We start from the raw sequence: 16,192 nt of genomic DNA, 5'->3' as shown, positions 1-16,192 counted from the left end.
TGCTGCCCGGTCTCCCCGGGCTGTTCGCTCTTTGTCCCGTTTCCCGTTCTGCTCTCGGCTATAACGGGACGGGTCCTGCAGCGGTGCCCGTGGTCAGCGGGGACCGCGAGCGCTCGGTCCTGACCCTGCTCGGTGACGGGGAACCGGAGCCTGCAGGGCCGGGCTGGGCTGGGACGGGACGCGGGCGGCGTTTGAGCTCTGGAGCTCAGCATCGCCGCGGCCGAGGAAGAAATGGGTTGGGCTCTGGCGACAAGAGGCTGTCCCCGGGCTGGCGGGGGCGCGACTGCCGGGAAAAGGGGGAGGAACGGGGAAAGGGGAAGGGACGGGGAAAGCCAGGGAGCGGGGGCGGGGCCGGGGGCGGGGCCGGGGGCGGGGCCGGGGGCGGGGCCGGGGGCGGGGCCGGGGGCGGGGCCGGGGGCGGGGCCGGGGGCGGCGATGGCGGCGGCTCCGCGCTGGCGGGAGCGGCTCTTCGCCCTCTATTTCCTCTCGCACATCCCGATCACGGCGCTCATCGACCTCCAGCCGCTGCTGCCCGCCGGGATCGTGCCGCGGGCCGTGAGTGGGGCCGGGGGTCGGGCCGGGGCTCGTTCCGCGAATGCGTGCGGGGCGTCCGCCGGTTTGATGGGTCCGGGGGCGGCCTTCGCCGAATCTCGTGTGTGGAGACATCGGGGGGGGGGGAGAGAAACTGCAGTAAATGTGTGTGACAGAGCGTCTGGAAGCGAAGCGGTGCTGGTGCCCACGGGATGAGTCACAGCCGGGTCATTCATTGGGGAGGAGCGGGAGCGGGAATGGAAATGGGAACGAGAACGGGAACGGGAATGGGAGCGGCATGCTTCATCCGCGCCTTCGGCGGCTGTGACTGGTGCTGCTTCTCGAAGCTGGGGCTGGGATGCGGCGGCGGCTCCGCGCCCCCGTCCCAGGGAGAGCTCCGGGGAACTGGTGCGGGGTCACTGCTCTCCCCGGGAACGGGCGGCGGGGCTCTTCCCCTGCCCAGTGCGGGCTGTGGTGTTTCACAAGTGCCACAAGGACATCCTTTCTGTTGGAATGGCCTCGCTGTCCCGCTGTCGCCCGAGGCACCGGCGCCCCGAGGCTGCGGCAGCGCGGGGCCGGCGCCACGTGCCCCAGACGTGCCTTCTGCAGCCCCGGGCATTCTCCGATCCCGAGTTTTCCTCAAATTCCTTCCGAAAAACGCAACAGGGAATTGTTGCCGCTGCAGGAGCAGGCATGCCAGCAGCCAAATTATTAGTAAAAATCTCTGGTTTGCTGGGTTTTGAACAAAATCATAGAAGACAATAAACATCATAAAATCAATTAAAATAACAGTTGGATGACAGATAATTAGTTCAGCCCTCATCGTCAGGGTGAGGTTGGCTGTCACCTCCTGTTTGAGCTTTACAACTGGTGATTTGTTTTTTGTCATCGGAATTGCCTGTAGGATTACTCCAATATAGGAACCATTTTCAATTAATAGTTAACCAGCAGATCTCTGCATATCTCTCCGTTCAAAGTCCAATGTAAAGCCATGCTGGAGTTTACATTTCTGTCACTAATTGCAACTCGCTGGGCCCACATCCTGGCACTGAGCTGTTCCCCTGCAGCAGCCCCGCTCGGGACTGGGGGCTCACACCCTGGTGGCTTCATCCCATCGAGAATCACGAGCTTTGCCCTGCTGTGGTTGATGCTCAGTGACTGACTCTGTTTTGGGTTTTTCCAGCTGACAGACCTGTTGCAGCAGTATGCAACTTCCTTCAGGGACCCCATGATGCTGCAGCCCCCAGAGTGGTTCAAGGCGTTCATCTACTGCGAAGCCTTTCTCCAGCTGCCGTTCTTCCCCGTCGCTGCATACGCCTTCCTGAAAGGTGGGGGGAAACCACAGGGACTGAGGGCATGTCCTGGGGGCACTTCTGCAGGACACCTGCTGCTGCTGCTGCTGCAGAGAATGCTTCTATATCAGGCTTAGGGGGTTTGAAGGATGTACTGTGGAGGGCTGGGCTGCCATGGCCCACATGAGTGTTTTCCCTAAAAAAGCAGCACAGAGTAAAGTTTGTCAGAAACAAAACCTCATGCCTATAGGCCCTTGTCAGGTGCAGCCATTTGTGTAACCACCATCAGTGTTTGACATCTGGCAAATTTCCAGGGCAGCTAAAGGTCTGGGTCAAGCCTGAATACTCATTTTGTTACTTTAAAACTTCAGGATTACCGCTTTGTTCTAAATTTCCATCAAGGGAGAGAATTTCCTTGGTTCCTACTAGTACTGAGGTTTTGTTCCGCTCCCTGTTCAATCTGAGTGATGGCTTACCCTGGCAGAGAGGCAGCGGTCAGTGTTCTGTCACAAGCCTCGGAATTCTGGTTGTTTCAGAATACTTAAATATTGTTTCCTCTTTGCTTCTGTACAGGTGGCTGCAGATGGATCAGGACTCCTGCCATTATCTACTCCACCCATGTAGCCACCACTCTGTTTGCCATCCTGGCCCACATCCTGTTCCACGACTTCTCCAGGTCGGAGCACGCGGGCCCTCAGTCGCTGCGTGAGCGCCTTGTGCTGCTCTCCATCTACCTGCCGTACCTGCTGATCCCACTGCTGCTCCTGTTCACCATGCTCTGCAACCCTCACTACAAACACGTGGAGAAGAGGAAAAGGAAGTAGCCAGCTCTGGAAGTCGTTCACACCACACCTGGACTGCATTTGGTTCCGACCCTACGCTGGTACGGAGTCCTCTGGGACAAACATCTCCCTCGTTGGCTGCAGCAGCTCTTCCCAGAGCACTGACTGCTGCAAGGAAAAAGGGAATTGGTTTGAGTGCACAGCCCTGCTTCAACCACAAACAGCTCTGGCAGGGGCCTGGGCCAGCCTGGGGTCGGGTCTGTGCGGGGCCTCTCTACCAGGAAAATGGACTTTTAACCCTTTGATGTGTAACTGTGTGAGGGGACACACTCACACACACCCACACACACTCACTCACACTCTGCCGTTGATACTGTTCTTCCAAGGTCCCTTTTTCCAAGATGACTGTTTGGAAACCACTTAAGTAGAAAATCTGTCTTCCAACAGCATATTCTGAAGAATCCCCAACCCATTCCACACAGATTTGCAAAGCTGTTCTTCTGAACCATTTCAAATCATACCATGATTCTTAACTTCCTCACCCATTCCTTTAAAATTTCCACTACTTTTGCTCTGCTTCATTTTGATTAATTATAAATGTCTGATCAATGATAAATGTGCCAAAATCTGGATTTATGAATGCTTAAAGTTACCTTTGACAATTAGGAGTACTGCCTAGAGGATTCTGAAGTACTTCAGGAATTGTAAACAAGGAGTTGGAAATTTCTTTCTTCCCTAAAATCACTTCTGGTATAGAAATAAATAACTAAACGCATTAAACTGCATTCAGTCTTCTTCAGGCAATGGCTGAAGGAACTTGCAGCGACCACAAGATGGTAGAGAGTTCACAGAGTAAATCCATGCATAAGTTACAACTGTGGATAGAAGTTCTGTGGTTGAGGCTGGTTTTGATCTGGAGCCTGGTGAGGTTACAGGCCCTGTGAAGCTGCTCAGGCACTGCTGGTACATTTTAGACTTCACTGTGTAAGGCTTAAGCCTTCCTCAGGCTTTGGAAAGGGCAACATTTCCATACTGAAGTGCTAAAGACATACACAAAATGCATCTATTTGCACTTCAACATGAAGCTTGAGTTCACATTTGTTTGTAGTTTTTATATAGTTTATGCACTCCTGGTGTCACTGACCCTTGGAATGGTTTCTCTCATCAGTCTGGTGTTCCATCCTAATAATGCCCATGGAAGGATTCAGCTCTCATATTATGACAGTCCTGAATGGACATTCCTCAGGAACAGTTTAAAGCTCTTAATTCTCACATAGTTTCTGCTTTTTTGTGTCTGTGATTGATCCGTTCTGGAAATCATACATTTCTGTCTTTTTTCTGTAATTCTACAGAAAAAGTAACGTAGGCAATATAGATCCAATACTGCTGCTTGTGTGTAAACCCTTACACTGAAAAGTAACAGAGCAGAAACAATTCTGGTACAGCCAGACAAGTCTGAGAACAATAATTTATTTTCTGATTTCTATGAAAGAGCTGTAGAGTTCAAAAAGACACAACAAAGCACCAGTAGCATTAATTCAACTGTAATTTGAATTAGAACTACTGACTGTACAAAACTGGTATAAAATCAAAGGCCAGAACAGTCTGTGCAGCTGTGAGCTGTCAGCCCTCCTTATTGCCACGGTACATTCACACCGAGGTACAGCCCCTCCATTGTACAAAACATCTGCACTCCTGCACAGTGGAAATTGCATATTTCTGAAATTCTCAAGATTCTGGAATGGTCAAGTTTCCATGTGAGCTGGTTTTTATCTTAAAATCCTCTATTTCTGGAAAATGAACTGGTCAATGAATTCATTCTGGTCTGCTTCAATTTTGCAGAGAGTCTCGTACTCAATCCGGTACCTGCAAGACAAAACAGAGGGTCCCAGGACCCCCACCCTGTGTGAGGTGGGTCAGGGCAGGCCCCCGGGGTGTGGGAAGGGAGCTGGGCTCCCTGTGTGAGTCACCTGAGCAGCAGCTGCCTGAGTCACACTGAGCAGCTCTAAAGGGCCTTTAGCAGCCAGACACGAGGCTGTTGCAGGTGTCTTTCGGTTCTGCACTGCCCCAGTTTGTGCTGCCTCTGCTCAGCCCTGAAGTCCTCAGGGATGAACCTTCTTTGGTTCACTGCAGGGCCTGAAGGTAACTCCAGGCCTGTGGCATTGTTCACATGTGCTCTGGGCAGGACACACCTTTGCTGCAGGTAGGACTGTCTGAACCAGCTGAGGGTCCCACAGCCAGCACAGGTGGTCAGCCCTGTGTCCGCCCTGAGCCTTCCCAGCCTGCACAACTCCCCAGAGCACTGAACACAAACTCACCTTTCCAGCTGCATCTTTTTCTCAGCTATCAAAGCCTGGAGCTGCTGCTCCTGAGCCTCCCTCTGCTTTGCGATTGACTTCAGGAGGTTCCGTGCCCCGATGGCCTGGCAGGAGAGGGCAGGGATGTGGGGGGGTTTTTTTGCTTAACTCCTTTAGCCCCTCTTCCTCCCAGCAGGCTGACTGCGAGGCCTTTCAGCCCTGCCAGCAATAAGGGAGGGTGCTACTGTGCTCCTGAGGGCTTGGTGGGACTGGCCCCAGTCCCTGCGGGGCTGGGCAGGGTGAGGCCTCTGGGGCTTCCCTCAAACTCGAGGAACAAAGTTATTGACTCCTCTGGACACACAAACTGGGCTCTGGTCTCACAGCCAGACAAGCTCTGGCTACCAGGGGCCTCTCCTGCCTCTGGAGGACAAGTCCTACTAAGATGGAATGATTTAAAAACACATATTGTTTCTGTGCAGAAACATAGACAAGCAGGGAGAGCAGGACTGGTACATGTGGGACTAATGTGACACTGTCATAGGCTTCATTAATTCATTACTACCAATTAATTTTATCAATTAGTATCAATTTTAAAGGCCCAGTTAGTCCCAGAGGAATGCCAGCAGGATGCTGACAGAGAATCGTTACTTCTGCTGTAAAGGGAGGGAGGGATAGAGAGGCCCACACACGACAGCGCACACGAGAAGCCATGAATTAACTGCACAGTACCTTCATCTTCTCACTTTCTGCAGCTTTGGCCAGTTGGTCAACGAGCTCAATCAAGCTGCCGACTATTTTCTGAAATTCTGCTGTTTCTGTAAAGAAAAAAATCGTCAAGTGATACCCAGAGCTGCCCTAAAGAGATCTAATGCTCCTGCTTTGTGGTAGCGTTTTTAGATGCAGCTTTATGTAAACAGCCACGTTTTAAGATTTGTGCGGAATCAGACGAAAGGGACGAGAAAAGGCCTGAGGTGTCCGGGAGCCGATCGGCGCTCGGTGCCCGGCCCGGCCCCTCGGCACTCACTGTCCACGAAGGCCCGGCACTCCTCACGGAGCTGCGCCGTCTGCGCCGCCACCTCGGGCTCCAGCACCCGCAGCTTGTTCAGCTCGTCAAAGTGCAGCCCCGCCGCGCCCAGCGCCGCCTGCGCCATGGCCAGCGCAGCGGACCGGGACCGCCACCGGCACCGGCACCGCGGGGCTGCCGCTCCTCCGGCCCCGCCCGGCCCGGCCCCGCCTCCGCCGCACCGCGGGGCCCGTCGGGAGCCGGGGAAGCTCTTCCGGGCCGGCGGTTCCCGGGGCGGGCCGGGCGCTGGCCGGGCCGGGGCTGAGGGGCGGCCGCGGGTGAGTGAAGCCGGGTGCTGAGCGGGGCCGGGCCGAGCCGAGCCGTGTGCGGGGCCGCCTCTGTTCGCTTCCCCGGTGGCCAGGGCAGACGGAACCTGTCCCGGGCCGCGCCGCCGTTCCCGGTGCGCGGGGCTCGGGCGGAGCGGGGCCGCGGCCTGGGCTGTGCCCGCCGTGCAGCCGCGGCAGGGCCGGGCAGGGCCCGCGGGCCGCTCCGTGGGACCCGCGCGGGTCCGGGCGCCTGCCCGGGCTGTGGGGCGCGTTCCCGTTCTCCCCCGGGTTCCCCCCGAGCCGTTCGGGTCCCTCCTTTTCCCGGCGGTGCTGAGCAGGGGCCGGTCCCAGCGCGGGTCTCGATGCGGGGCCGTTGTTCCGCAGCCCCTCCTGCCTCCCACGCGGGGCAGGAAGGAAGGGACGGGAAGGGATGTGGAGAATTTTCGGTCGTGTCAAAGGGGGTAGTTAAAGGTCTCCTGGGTGTTTACAGCAGAGGCCTCACAGCTCCTCAGTGAGCAGTTACAGGACTGGCGTTGGCTCCTGCCTGTGCTGGCTGGGCAGGGGGTTCTGCTCGTGTTTAGCTTCGTCCTTGGGTCAGAGCAGTGAGAAACTGCCCGAAGGGACGGAACTGACCCAGAACTCTTCTGAGGAGTTCGGTCGGACAGGCTGGATTCCTGTCTCCTCACAGGTTCGGTCTGGCTGCTGTTACAAGCATGCTCCTCTTCTGAAAAGGGGGTTTGAGGGTTTAAAACAAGGCAGGACATCAGGGACAAAGTGGCGTACGTGGTGGGGAATGTTTTTTCAAATTAAAACTATGTTCCCTGGTCAGGGCTCCAGAATGGACAAAGGAGAGTTTTGAATGAGAGGAGTTACCAGAAAATAGAACCTTGTGATCCAGCTTTTCAATGCTGAGGCATTTGAAGAGACATTTGTGTCTCCAGTTAAAAGTCAAACCAGCGCCAACAAACCCTGCTCAGGGGTATGCACACCCCAGCTGAAGGAGGGGCAGGAAGCTCTTCCAGGGTGTTTCAGTTGCGCTCAGAGTTGGGTTCTGTTGGGAAGCCGAGGGGGAGCTGAATTGCAGCAGCGTTGGAGCCTGGCCCTCAGTGCTGTGTGGTGTTTGCAGTGTTGGCTGGAGGTACAATAACAGGAAGTTGGGAGAGATTCATGTGCCTCAGAAATGTGACGCAGAGATAACTTGGCTGCATGAATTGTCTGAAAAATGGCTAAATTGTGTTTTGCCAGGATGTGTGTAGTTGTGTCCTTAGGAAGTGCCTCTTCCGCAGGGTGACGTCCACGTCTGTGTGTGGAGTGGCTGTGGGATGCCGTGCTGACCCCGGGCTGTGCTGACCCCGAGGTGATGCCGGCCCCTGCCCCACCGTTCTGGCCCGCTGAGGCGTGACCGCGGCACCACGGCGGGGCCGGCCCGGCCCACGCGCTGCAGGGTGGTCATCTACCTCCAGAAGGACATGTCGGGGGACACGTGCCTGGGCAGCGCCCTGTGTCCGGCCGCGGGGCACAAGCCCAAGGCCGGCGGGCTCAAGGGCAGCAGCCTGGGGAACAAGTACGTGCGCCTCAACGTCGGGGGCTCCCTGTACTACACCACGGTGCAGGTGCTCACCAGGCATGACACCATGCTCAAGGCCATGTTCAGCGGCAGGATGGAGGTGCTCACCGACAAGGAAGGTAAGGGAACAGCTTTTAGTGTTGACAGTTTTGTAAAACAGCTGGGCTTTGGTGGTAGTTTTACTCCGTTAAGGATGTAGGGAGCAATATATGCCAAAAATAACTTGGAACATTAAGTAGCCAAGTCCCGTTGGTGCTAGCAGTCCTTTGGCTTTATAGAAATACGGTTTTATGTTACCCAGATGAACTGGGGAAGGACTGGTCCTCTTCGCTGCCCTCACAGCTGGTGAGCAGGTTGGTGGTGTTGTGAACAGACAGTCTGTGAGCTGTCATTTCTGTCACATCGAGGAGTGGCATTATTCGAACTGCGCACGTGGGGAGGGACGTGCAGCTTTCAGCTTTAAGGCTCGGAATAGACTGCCTTGCTTTGTTGAAAAATTTTTTTTTTTTCTTCTCCTGAGCAGCATATTGCAGTCGTGGCTCATGGTGCCCTGACAGTGTTTAGGGATCAGTCAGGCAGTGTGTCACCTCCAGCTGGACGCAGGGTATTTTAAATCCCTGATACATTATAAAGGGCAGAACAGGCAGTTTTGTGTAAGAGCCTCAGCCTGAATGCAAAACAAGGGTCATGTTCTGATAGCTCTAGCTGGAGGGTCCAGCAGGGGTTTAGCTTACTTTCCTAGGTTATTTTCTGTACCTAGATTCCAAAATAACCCCTTTTTTCTTGCCTTCCACATTATGGGAAAGGGTTTGGCACTGTACTGAGCCTTGTGCCTGTGTGCATCCTACACTGCTATTGTTTGGCAGCAATCAGACATCCTGTTTCCGTAGGGAGTGTGACTTCAGGGATTTTGTAAAATTGCAAGAATTTGTCTGGTTGCTAATGTTTCCTCTGCTTCACCCCCTCTGTGCTTCCTCCTGATCTGTCTGTCCTGTTCTTTGCCCCTGTTTGGGGACTAGAACGGCTTTTTCCCCCACACTGGGGCTGGTCTGCCATTTGGCATCTTCAGAACACTCCTCTCTCTTTAACTCCAAACAGCAGCAGAAGATGTGTTTGGAGAACTGCCAAATCCTCCTTGTTAGGCCACAGAACTTACCCAAATCTACTTGTTGCAAACATTGGTGAATTCTCTCTTCCAGTCCTTCACTGGCTCTCAGAAGTTTCTGACTGCCCAGCATCACAGTGTAGCACTGCAGCTGGGTTCCTGCAGCAATCTCAGTGTGTTGTGCTAGAAGCTGAGTGGTTTTAGCTTAGGGCTTTGCTTTTGGGGTGCTGGAAAGCAGTGGGAACATCTGGGCAGTACCAAAGGGACTCCACTGTCAGGTTCTGTTCTGGAACCAGCTTCAGTTTGCTCTAAGTCAGTAGAGACTTCCACTGGGTGAAATGGGAGAAGTGTCCTGAGCAGCTTCAGGAAACCTCAGCGTTGTTTAATCTCTCCAGGGAGCTTTCTCTGGCCTCTGGTGTTGAGGTGACTGAAATGTGTTGGTTATTTTTCAGGCTGGATCCTTATAGACCGTTGTGGGAAGCACTTTGGAACAATTTTAAACTATCTCAGAGATGACACCATCGCACTTCCAAAACACAGGCAGGAGATCAAAGAGTTGATGGCAGAAGCCAAGTACTATCTCATCCAGGGCTTAGTGGACATGTGCCAAGCAGCCCTGCAGGTAAGAACAGAAGTAGCCTGTGAAGTGTTTCATGGATGTTTTGCTTATCAAATTTACATAAGACGACTTGAGAGATTATTTCATGGCCTTAGAGATGGCACCAAGTCTGAGGTGTACAAGGTATTTTAAAATATTATTTAGTAAATAGTGAGGGATCTGGGGACACAGCCTGTGCTGCCTGAGGGATCTGGGGGCATGGCCTGTCCTGCCCACACCTGGTTGTTGCTCTGTGTCCTGAGGGCTGACAACCTGAGGGATGTTGGTGACATCCTGTTCTGCCAAGTGTTCGGTTCACTGTGGTTGATGCTCTTCTATGCAGTGATTTGAGTTGATTAAAACTGCTGCAAACTCCTCCTATCCTTTTCTTCGAGAAAAGATGGAATAATAAACCCACTTAAACCAAATATGACTAGACCTTGTCCTTGCTATAGCTGAGGACATCCACCTGCATCCCAATATTTCAATTACTGCTGCCTTCCGGGGATAAGAAATCTCTGCTGTGATTCTGGGTTGCAGATCAAGGTAAGCTGTGTGGTTACTGTAGCAACCCAGAGCTTTTCCTGTGCATCACAGCATTTGGGAACATGGCTGGAGGGGCTGAAGGAGGCAGCAGCAGCAGTGTCAGCTTTAGCATTTCTCTCTCTTATTTCCTCTCTTTCTTCCTCCTTTAAAACAGGACAAGAAAGACTTGTATGAACCTGTCTGCAGCATCCCTATTATCACCTCTCCGAAGGAAGAGGAGAGACTGATAGAGTCATCAATGAAAGTAACTGCTCTTACCAATTGTGGATTTATGCTAAATGTATTCAAACACAGAACTTACCTTTTCTGCTTTTCTCTCACTCCCAACAGCCTGTTGTTAAACTGCTTTATAACAGAAGCAACAATAAATACTCCTACACCAGGTATGTCCCTCTTTTTTCCCCCACTTTAGTGGGAAAGTTTAACTATGGGAGTGGAAGATGGTTATGGATGACCTAACTTGGCTTCTTTTGGTCTGCTTTGGGTTTTGACAACTGTATCTTGCTTTGAATAGTAATTAAGGCCCTAGATTGCATGTCTGTCAGTAAAACTTAGTTTCCTAAATAATGTATTCACCCTGGCAATGTGTCTGTGGTGTGCAGCGTGCAGAGCACGTGGCCCTTCCAGCACACACCGACTCTGGACTTTTGCTGTCATCAAGCCAGAGAACTGCAGTGAGATGGGGTTTGATAGTCTTGAGCGTGGATAGTTGATTTAATGGTTTGGGACATTGTGCTGTCCTTATTAATTGTATAAGTTGACCTCTAAAGGCTGGTGTGTTTGCTCATGGGTCAGAGCAGTGTATTTGTATCCAGAATGGGCTATTACCCCTCTTTTCTCGGCAGCATGCGGCAATGAGTCACTACTTATTTGTATTCTGCAGTTGGATCAGTGCTGAAAGCTGGTGGAACAGGCAGAGATGGCCGCTTGAAAAACCCTGTTCCTGCTTTTGTTGCTGTGTTTCAGTAACTCGGATGACAACTTGCTGAAGAACATCGAGCTGTTTGACAAGCTGTCGCTGCGGTTCAACGGCAGAGTGCTGTTCATCAAGGATGTGATCGGGGACGAGATCTGCTGCTGGTCCTTCTACGGGCAGGGCCGCAAGCTGGCCGAGGTCTGCTGCACCTCCATCGTGTACGCCACGGAGAAGAAGCAAACCAAGGTAATGGAGCTTCACCTGCCCATGTTACGGGTTAGAAATGGTCACAATTAGCATGGTGAGTCTGCAGAGTTTCTCTAACTTCAGGAGTTAACTTTGAATTTGCAGCGGTGCAGGTGAGGTTAGCAGGGCCCAATGTTAAGAATCAGAGATAGTGTATTGCGATCTAAAAGAACAGGTGAGGGAGGTGACCTGGTGGTGCGAGTAACCCTCTACCAGGAATTTGTCTATTTTGCTCATTGACAATTGTTTTACTCTCTTTATAATGTGTTGGTTTATGGCTCAGTACCTTTGCACGTGTGGGTGTGTGTTCCAGTCGTTATCCTGGGTGGATCAGGAACAGGACATGTGCTGTCTCTTGTAGGTGGAATTCCCTGAAGCTCGAATTTATGAGGAAACACTAAATGTCCTACTGTACGAGACCCCCCGTGTCCCGGATAACTCCCTGCTGGAGGCCACAAGCCGCAGCCGGAGCCAGGCCTCGCACAGCGAGGATGATGAGGGCTTCGAGCTGCGCGACCGCGTGCGCCGCATCCACGTCAAGAGATACAGCACCTACGACGACCGCCAGCTCGGCCACTAGTGTGTCCCCCTGCAGCAGGGGCTGCTCCAGCCTGTGTCCTTGTCCTTGGACAGGAGGGAGGGATCCCTTGGACTCTGGCCATTGATTTTCATTGGGTGTCTCGGCTCCCGAGAGAAGCAAACGGGGATCTGTGTGCACAAAGCAGCACTAAATGCCAAGGGCTTGGAGAACTGAGGTGTGAGTTGTGCACCTTGTGCTTTACCTGCAGGCTGGCCCCTCTTCCTGCTGGGGAGGGGGGATTTGGAGCACTGGTTCTCAGTTTGTGGTTCCTCTTTCCTATCTAATGACTTACCGGTTTCCCCCCTTGACGTGAGCAGCACTGCTCTTCTGAGTGAGGTGGCGCGGTTTGAAAAGCTCTTTCCAGACACCTCCCCTTTCAGGGCTTGGTGTAGTGGAACTTACAGTTATTAAATCGAGATACTGAAGAGAGAACTTGAATGTGGCTGCTCTTGGCAGACGCTACATGGGATAAGCCCCAGGAGAAACATTTGGCTGGCCAGTCAGCTGCACCTGTGCTCTCCCACCCCTGTCCCCAGAACACCTGCAGAGGTTTTGTGTTCCAGGATAGTGTCTGTAAAACTCATTGATTCCAAGGCAAGCTCTTCCAAAGTGGTAAGAATCAAGTCATCAAACAACCTCCCCATGTAAAAAATGGAAATCTCTGAAAATGTAAATGTGTAGGTAATGACTTGTCCTGGGAGAGAGAGAAATGAGTATGGTGAGGGAAGAAACTTGAAGTAAGCAAACTTGAGCAGATTGTGGCAGCGTTGCCATGGTTGAAGCTTGTCACAATGAAATCCTGTTTATATAAACAAGGGTAATCTGGGGGATTGGTTTTACATTAGTTTCCTCCTGTGGCCCAAAATTGCTATTTAATGTTAAATTTCTCAAGCGATGGGGGAGAAATTGCTGTGACTGGGGATGTACAGGCTAAACAATGTTTTCTAAGGCTAGAACACGTGAATTCCAGTTCTGTGTCCTAAATGCCTTCTAGAGTGTAGAAGTTGAAGAAGAAAAACAGCTGTGAAAGTCTCGTTCTAACATGGAACTGCGGGAGTCTTTGGGCACAGGAGAGAGGTGGCTTATATTGGATTTTAGACTGAAATAATCACTTTTATTCCGAGTGCTTGGCTAGGTGCTAATTGTACGCGGCACTTACGGAGCTGGGAGTCAAGTCTGCTCTGCAAATTTGGAAATTTCTGAAAACAGTTTCAAATTTAGTATGAAAAGTCATTATTGTATTTTTAAATGTGTGCTTGTATGTTTGAGCTGTAGGTAGCAGATTCTGGTTTTGCCACTGTCATTCATGGTTATTTCTGATGGCTGCCCACTGGGAGCCGTGGATATGTCAGCTTTGTTCCACAGCTGCCTTTGTGTTCCCATATCATACTTGGTCATGAAGCTCCAGATTCCACAGTGGTCAGTCCTGAACTGCTTTGACCCATGCCAAATCTGCCTGTAAGATTTAAAGAAAATTACTGCAAAAGCCTGACAAAAAAAAAATCCCAAATTAATGCAGGGAGGTCATAAGGGGAATTGAGATGTAGATGGTTTGGGAGTAACAGGAGCAGGGGAGGGAACAAAAAATTATTTGCACTCATTTAGGTTTTTGAAAATTCAATTGTTGTCCGTTAGTAAGAAAACACTAGCAGACCTTTAGGATTTTCTTGCCTCTACACGTGGCAGGATTCACTTCATTCTCCTCACATTCAGGAAGCAGCATTGCACAGGGGTGCACCTGCCTTGTTGTGAAAGGCCTCTTGAAACCTCAATATTTCTAACAACTTCTTTTATATTGCTTTCTCTAAGGTTTTGTTTTTCCAGGTGGTTATTCTGTTGTGCCAGGAAAAATACAGCTGTTGAGATTAGATTCAACAAAGATTTTGGTGGTATTTCTCACTAGTTCTGCTAGAGTGTGATGTGGATTTTAAATTTTTTTTTTCCCTCCACTGATGCTATTGAATTTGAAGGCACCAGCAGAGGCTGCAGTGGTGGGGTCTTTGTGCTGCATTTAATAGCTTCAAGTTATTATCTTGTGCTTTTTCTGTCTTGTAACAAAGGCTGATGCCATTTAAAATCCACATGTGGCACTTCTGTTTCTTGGCAAATGATTTATATTATTTTTTTCTTGTTACTATCGTAGTGAATGTTAACAGAATAAGTAAGTGATGTTGATAGCCTTGCAAAACTGCATTTAAGTTATAAGCAGAAAAATGTCATATTTGCATTTATTTTTTCTGGGGAGGACAGGTATGGGAAGGAGTGTGTGAAAGAGAATGTGGGATCTGTGTGCTACTCCAGAGGCTCTCTGTGCTCACAGGATTCATTAATGAAATGGATCCAACTTGTGAATTATTACACTGTAAGAAGCAGAGAAAAGCTTGTGTTTTGGTTTAGTTGGTTTTCCTTTCCCTATTTCCCATAGCCAACAAGTAGTATTAATTTCTGATTTGAATTTAGATTAATTAACCTGGGAAACAGTTTTGAGAACCATCTGGGTTGTGAGAATCTTTTATCAAGTGCAGAGGATCCTCTTGTTATTTGTGGAATGTGGAGTATCAATAAGAACAGTCAGCAGTTATGAGCGTGTTTAAAATACGTGCAGAGATCCTTTTCATTTCTCCTGAGTTCTGCTTGTCTGGGACTGAATGTCCCTTGCCCCAAAATCATGTCCTGGGCATGTCCAGTCTCTGTCCCACCCAGTTCTGATCATTTTGAGTACTGGAGTTGTAGCACATGCTTTGTATTCTCACCTTAATCAGTCTTTAGGTAACTGAAGGCTATTAATTATTTTGACAGGAATGTTCTAGACATTCTAGAGCACGAGTTTACAGCCTGGTGTAGTGCAGGAGCAGCAGCACTGAGCAGGATGATGCAGTTTAAAGGCAACAAGTTGTCACTTGTACTGGCTTTCACACAGACCATCACCAGTGGTGCATTAATGATGTGCCCAGGAATTTGGAGTAGCCTTTGGGAGAAAAAAGAGCCTTTTTGCCCCACTTATAGGGTGTGAATTGTAACTACATTAGCTGACATTCTTACAAGGCTCTGTCCTCTTCACTCCTAAATTTAGGCAAACCTTTGTGCGTTCAGGCACTGCCTTGGCAGACTGAGGGAATGAATGGGAACCTTTCTCTGCCATCCGTGCCCAGCCTTGTCCTTACTGTGGGCTTGGTTTGATTTTGTTCTTCTCGAGGTTTTTCATTTTCAGACAGAATTCTCTCCAGGCAGCAGTGGTGAATGTACCTGAACTGGATGGGTCTGCCTAGCAGCCCCTGCCTTACACAGTTAGGTTGTGTCCTGTGACAATCCTTGGCATTCAGTCTTCACAGCCGCCTTCCCCGCTGTGCTGTTGGAGAGCTCAGGTGTGCCTGGGAGGCGAATCCTGTTCCAGCTCTGTCCCTCCCTCGGGGACAGACAGCAGGCTGCTTTCTGTACCTGTGTCACTTCTCATCTAATGGAATGGTAGTTAAGACCCTCCCCTACCTCACAGGGTGGTTGACACTTAAATTGTTCATTAAGAGTAAAGGATTTTTATGATATTTTTTATCCAGAGGATAGCAAATATCATTGCTGATCTTGTTTAAACTGACATTCTGTGATCAAGTTATTTTCTTAGAGATTCAATCTTTGTTTTATTTTTATGTCTAACTTTTAAGGGTCAGTTTTACAGATAAAGTACCTAGTTAATGCAGTAATTAATCAATTATCTGTTGGTTAAAGTGTTTTGCCAGTGCATTAAACGGAAATAGAACACTAATTTTTAATAAAGTGTTATATTTTGTCTTCTGTGATTTTTCTCTAGCACCATAACTTTCTATTGGCAGCGTTGGTCTCTACACTTTGGTTCCGTGTTGCCGTTGTGATCCCCGCCGAGGATTTGGGATCCGTGAGGTGCAGCGGTGCCGTGTGAGCGCATGGATTTGGGATCACAGGCACGGTTCGTCCCCGTGCTGCGCGGTGCCCGGGGCGGTGCCCGGGGCTGGGGCTCCCGGACCGGGACCGGCAGCGCAGCGGGGGCTCCGTGTCCCTCTGTCAACCCGCACCGCTGGATCCGTGTGTCCCCCCGTGTCCCTCTGTCCCTCCGTCGCCCCGCACCGCTGGATCCCTGTGTCCCCCCGTGTCCCTCTGTCCCTCCGTCGCCCCGCACCGCTGGATCCGTGTGTCCCCCCGTGTCCCTCTGTCCCTCTGTCGCCCCGCACCGCTGGATCCGTGTGTCCCCCCGTGTCCCTCTGTCAACCCGCACCGCTGGATCCGTGTGTCCCCCCGTGTCCCCCCGTGTCCCTCTGTCAACCCGCACCGCTGGATCCGTGTGTCCCCCCGTGTCCCTCTGTCCCTCCGTCGCCCCGCACCGCTGGATCCGTGTGTCCCCCCGTGTCCCTCTGTCCCTCCGTCGCCCCGCA

The 16,192-nt window shown here is 51.2% G+C and overlaps 3 protein-coding genes across 5 annotated transcripts; 2 read left to right on the top strand and 1 right to left on the bottom strand.

The window, feature by feature from the left end:
- The first annotated feature begins 404 nt into the window (after window positions 1-404).
- TMEM97 (transmembrane protein 97) lies at window positions 405-3,700 on the top strand. The gene is made up of 3 exons (XM_032130117.1): window positions 405-555; window positions 1,715-1,859; window positions 2,397-3,700. Exons 1-3 carry the CDS (start codon window positions 436-438, stop codon window positions 2,645-2,647), a joined length of 516 nt encoding a protein of 171 aa, XP_031986008.1. The 5' UTR covers window positions 405-435; the 3' UTR covers window positions 2,648-3,700.
- Window positions 3,701-4,059: 359 nt separating this feature from the next.
- Window positions 4,060-6,131, bottom strand: IFT20 (intraflagellar transport 20). The gene is made up of 4 exons (XM_032130118.1): window positions 5,927-6,131; window positions 5,632-5,717; window positions 4,924-5,027; window positions 4,060-4,471 (listed from the first exon to the last, which is right to left on the bottom strand). The coding sequence occupies exons 1-4, from the start codon at window positions 6,051-6,053 to the stop codon at window positions 4,390-4,392; spliced, it is 399 nt and encodes a 132-aa protein (XP_031986009.1). The 5' UTR covers window positions 6,054-6,131; the 3' UTR covers window positions 4,060-4,389.
- Window positions 6,132-6,196: 65 nt separating this feature from the next.
- On the top strand, window positions 6,197-15,583 carry TNFAIP1 (TNF alpha induced protein 1). Of its 3 annotated transcripts, none has more exons than XM_032129914.1 (7): window positions 6,197-6,243; window positions 7,518-7,917; window positions 9,356-9,525; window positions 10,202-10,291; window positions 10,378-10,430; window positions 11,014-11,209; window positions 11,571-15,583. In XM_032129914.1, the coding sequence occupies exons 2-7, from the start codon at window positions 7,701-7,703 to the stop codon at window positions 11,787-11,789; spliced, it is 945 nt and encodes a 314-aa protein (XP_031985805.1). In that variant the 5' UTR covers window positions 6,197-6,243; window positions 7,518-7,700; the 3' UTR covers window positions 11,790-15,583. The 3 variants fall into 3 exon arrangements, with proteins under 3 accessions (XP_031985805.1, XP_031985806.1, XP_031985804.1); XM_032129913.1 differs by having other exon boundaries at window positions 6,226-6,243; window positions 7,477-7,917; XM_032129915.1 differs by lacking the exon at window positions 10,202-10,291 and having other exon boundaries at window positions 6,223-6,243; window positions 7,477-7,917.
- The last annotated feature ends 609 nt before the right edge of the window (window positions 15,584-16,192 follow it).

Source organism: Corvus moneduloides, chromosome 20, assembly GCF_009650955.1.
Source record: "Corvus moneduloides isolate bCorMon1 chromosome 20, bCorMon1.pri, whole genome shotgun sequence".
NCBI classification, from domain to species: domain Eukaryota; kingdom Metazoa; phylum Chordata; class Aves; order Passeriformes; family Corvidae; genus Corvus; species Corvus moneduloides.
Note: the sequence above shows the minus strand (reverse complement) of the source record. Positions and strands in the feature narration are given on the sequence as shown.